Raw genomic sequence first — 2,500 nt, 5'->3', positions numbered from 1 at the left:
TGATCAAAACTAATCATCATTACAATATGTCATCATTACAATATGCTGTAAACAGTTTCTGCAATCTGCATGAATATAATTTAATACGTCTCATATTTCCTTGACGTTCCTGCACACACACTCTTCATCCGCTGTAGTTTCCTGACCGGCATCCGTCCGCCTCAAATATACCACTGTCCTGCAGACGAGAGGAACACGGTCAGACACATCATGACAGAAGTATCATTACACAATACAGTGCATGATTGTTGGAGATGATTGGTGTGTGTTGATGCTCCTGTGGAGAACGCTGTCACACACACACACACACACACACACACACACACACCTCTGATGTCACTGAAGCAGTGTGAGCAGTGGACTCGCTCCCGATGAACCCAGAGAGACTTTCCTGCGTCCAGACCGCCGAGATCACAGCGACACACTGCACACTGAGAGACAGACAGATCAATTAATCAGAGACACACACACACACACACACACACACACACACACACACTGATGGTCAGACACACACACACAGACACACACTGATGGTCAGACACACACACACACACACACACACACACACAGACACACACTGATGGTCAGATACACACACACACACACACACACACTGATGGTCAGATACACACACACACACACACACTGATGGTCAGATACACACACACACACACACACACACACACACACTGATGGTCAGACACACACACACACAGACACACACTGATGGTCACACACACACACGCTCACACACACACACACACACACACACACACACACACACACACACACACACACACACACACACTGATGGTCAGACACACACACACACACACACACACACACACTCACACACACACTGATGGTCAGACACACACACTCACACACACACTGATGGTCAGACACACACACACACACACACACACACACACTCACACACACACTGATGGTCAGACACACACACACACACACACACACTCACACACACACTGATGGTCAGACACACACACACACACACACACACACACACACTCACACACACACTGATGGTCAGACACACACACACACACTCACACACACACTGATGGTCAGACACACACACACAGACACACACTGATGGTCAGACACACACACACACACACACACACTGATGGTCAGACACACACACTCACTGATGGTCAGACACACACGAACAGACACACACTGATGGTCAGACACACACACACACACACACACACACACACACACACACACACACACACAGGGTGTTTTACCCTGAAGCAGGACGTGTGGCTGATGATGTTCAGCTCCTCTAAGATCATCCTCCCGTCTCCAGCGATGGCTTTCCCACAGACCGTACAGGCGTCGCGACTGCTGACCCTGCAGAGAGATCTTACAGTACGCTGGAGAATATAATACACCTCTGATCAACAACCTCATTAACCTCTGACCTGCTGGAGGACTGTCGTGTGTATGGAGGCGATGCGGCGGGAATCTCAGAGTGAACAGTCCTGACCTGCGTTCTGATATCAGGAGAAGAACACAGATGAGTCTGACCATCAGATTATCATGCCTACACTCTAAAAAATGTTGGGTTATTTTTTTATACTCAAATCCTGGGTTGACCCTTTTGGGTAAATTTTTTTGGGTTGTTTTTTCAGTGTTTGGGTAGTTTTTGTGCAACCCAGCTCCTGGGTCAGACGTAACAACCCAGTGTTTGTGTAGTTTTTGTGTAACCCAGCTCCTGGGTCAGATGTAACAACCCAGTGTTTGAGTAGTTTTTGTTTAACCCAGCTCCTGGGTCAGACGTAACAACCCAGTGTTTGGGTAGTTTTTGTGTAACCCAGCTCCTGGGTCAGATGTAACAACCCAGTGTTTGGGTAGTTTTTGTGTAACCCAGCTCCTGGGTCAGACGTAACAACCCAGTGTTTGGGTAGTTTTTGTGTAACCCAGCTCCTGGGTCAGACGTAACAACCCAGTGTTTGGGTAGTTTTTGTTTAACCCAGCTCCTGGGTCAGACGTAACAACCCAGTGTTTGGGTAGTTTTTGTGTAACCCAGCTCCTGGGTCAGACGTAACAACCCAGTGTTTGGGTAGTTTTTGTGTAACCCAGCTCCTGGGTCAGACGTAACAACCCAGTGTTTGGGTAGTTTTTGTTTAACCCAGCTCCTGGGTCAGACGTAACAACCCAGTGTTTGGGTAGTTTTTGTGTAACCCAGCTCCTGGGTCAGACGTAACAACCCAGTGTTTGGGTAGTTTTTGTGTAACCCAGCTCCTGGGTCAGACGTAACAACCCAGTGTTTGGGTAGTTTTTGTGTAACCCAGCTCCTGGGTCAGACGTAACAACCCAGTGTTTGGGTAGTTTTTGTGCAACCCAGCTCCTGGGTCAGACGTAACAACCCAGTGTTTGAGTAGTTTATCGCGGGCTTTTTGCAACCTCTTCAGGAGAAGTAACAGTCCCTAACAGAAGTAAGGATTTAATTATTAATTCATGTATG

At 47.7% G+C, this 2,500-nt stretch overlaps 1 protein-coding gene across 18 annotated transcripts in view; it reads right to left on the bottom strand.

Moving 5' to 3' along the window:
- LOC307006392 (uncharacterized protein) overlaps nucleotides 1–2,500 on the bottom strand; it is a 14,264-nt gene that overhangs the window by 122 nt on the left and 11,642 nt on the right. For all 18 annotated transcript variants that reach the window (XM_079627306.1, XM_079627322.1, XM_079627316.1 and 15 more), the window contains 4 exons: nucleotides 1,455–1,526; nucleotides 1,278–1,383; nucleotides 329–431; nucleotides 1–178 (listed from right to left, as the gene is read on the bottom strand). The exon at nucleotides 1–178 is cut by the window's left edge and continues 122 nt beyond it. In XM_079627306.1, coding sequence (XP_079483432.1) covers nucleotides 162–178; nucleotides 329–431; nucleotides 1,278–1,383; nucleotides 1,455–1,526 — 298 coding nt within the window. In that variant the 3' untranslated portion in view covers nucleotides 1–161. The remainder of the gene's footprint in view (nucleotides 179–328; nucleotides 432–1,277; nucleotides 1,384–1,454; nucleotides 1,527–2,500) is intronic.

This window comes from Phoxinus phoxinus, assembly GCF_949152265.1.
Source record: "Phoxinus phoxinus genome assembly, chromosome: 11".
Lineage (NCBI taxonomy): Eukaryota > Metazoa > Chordata > Actinopteri > Cypriniformes > Leuciscidae > Phoxinus > Phoxinus phoxinus.
The sequence above is the reverse complement of the archived record's forward strand: the minus strand, read 5'-3'. Positions and strand labels throughout refer to the sequence as shown.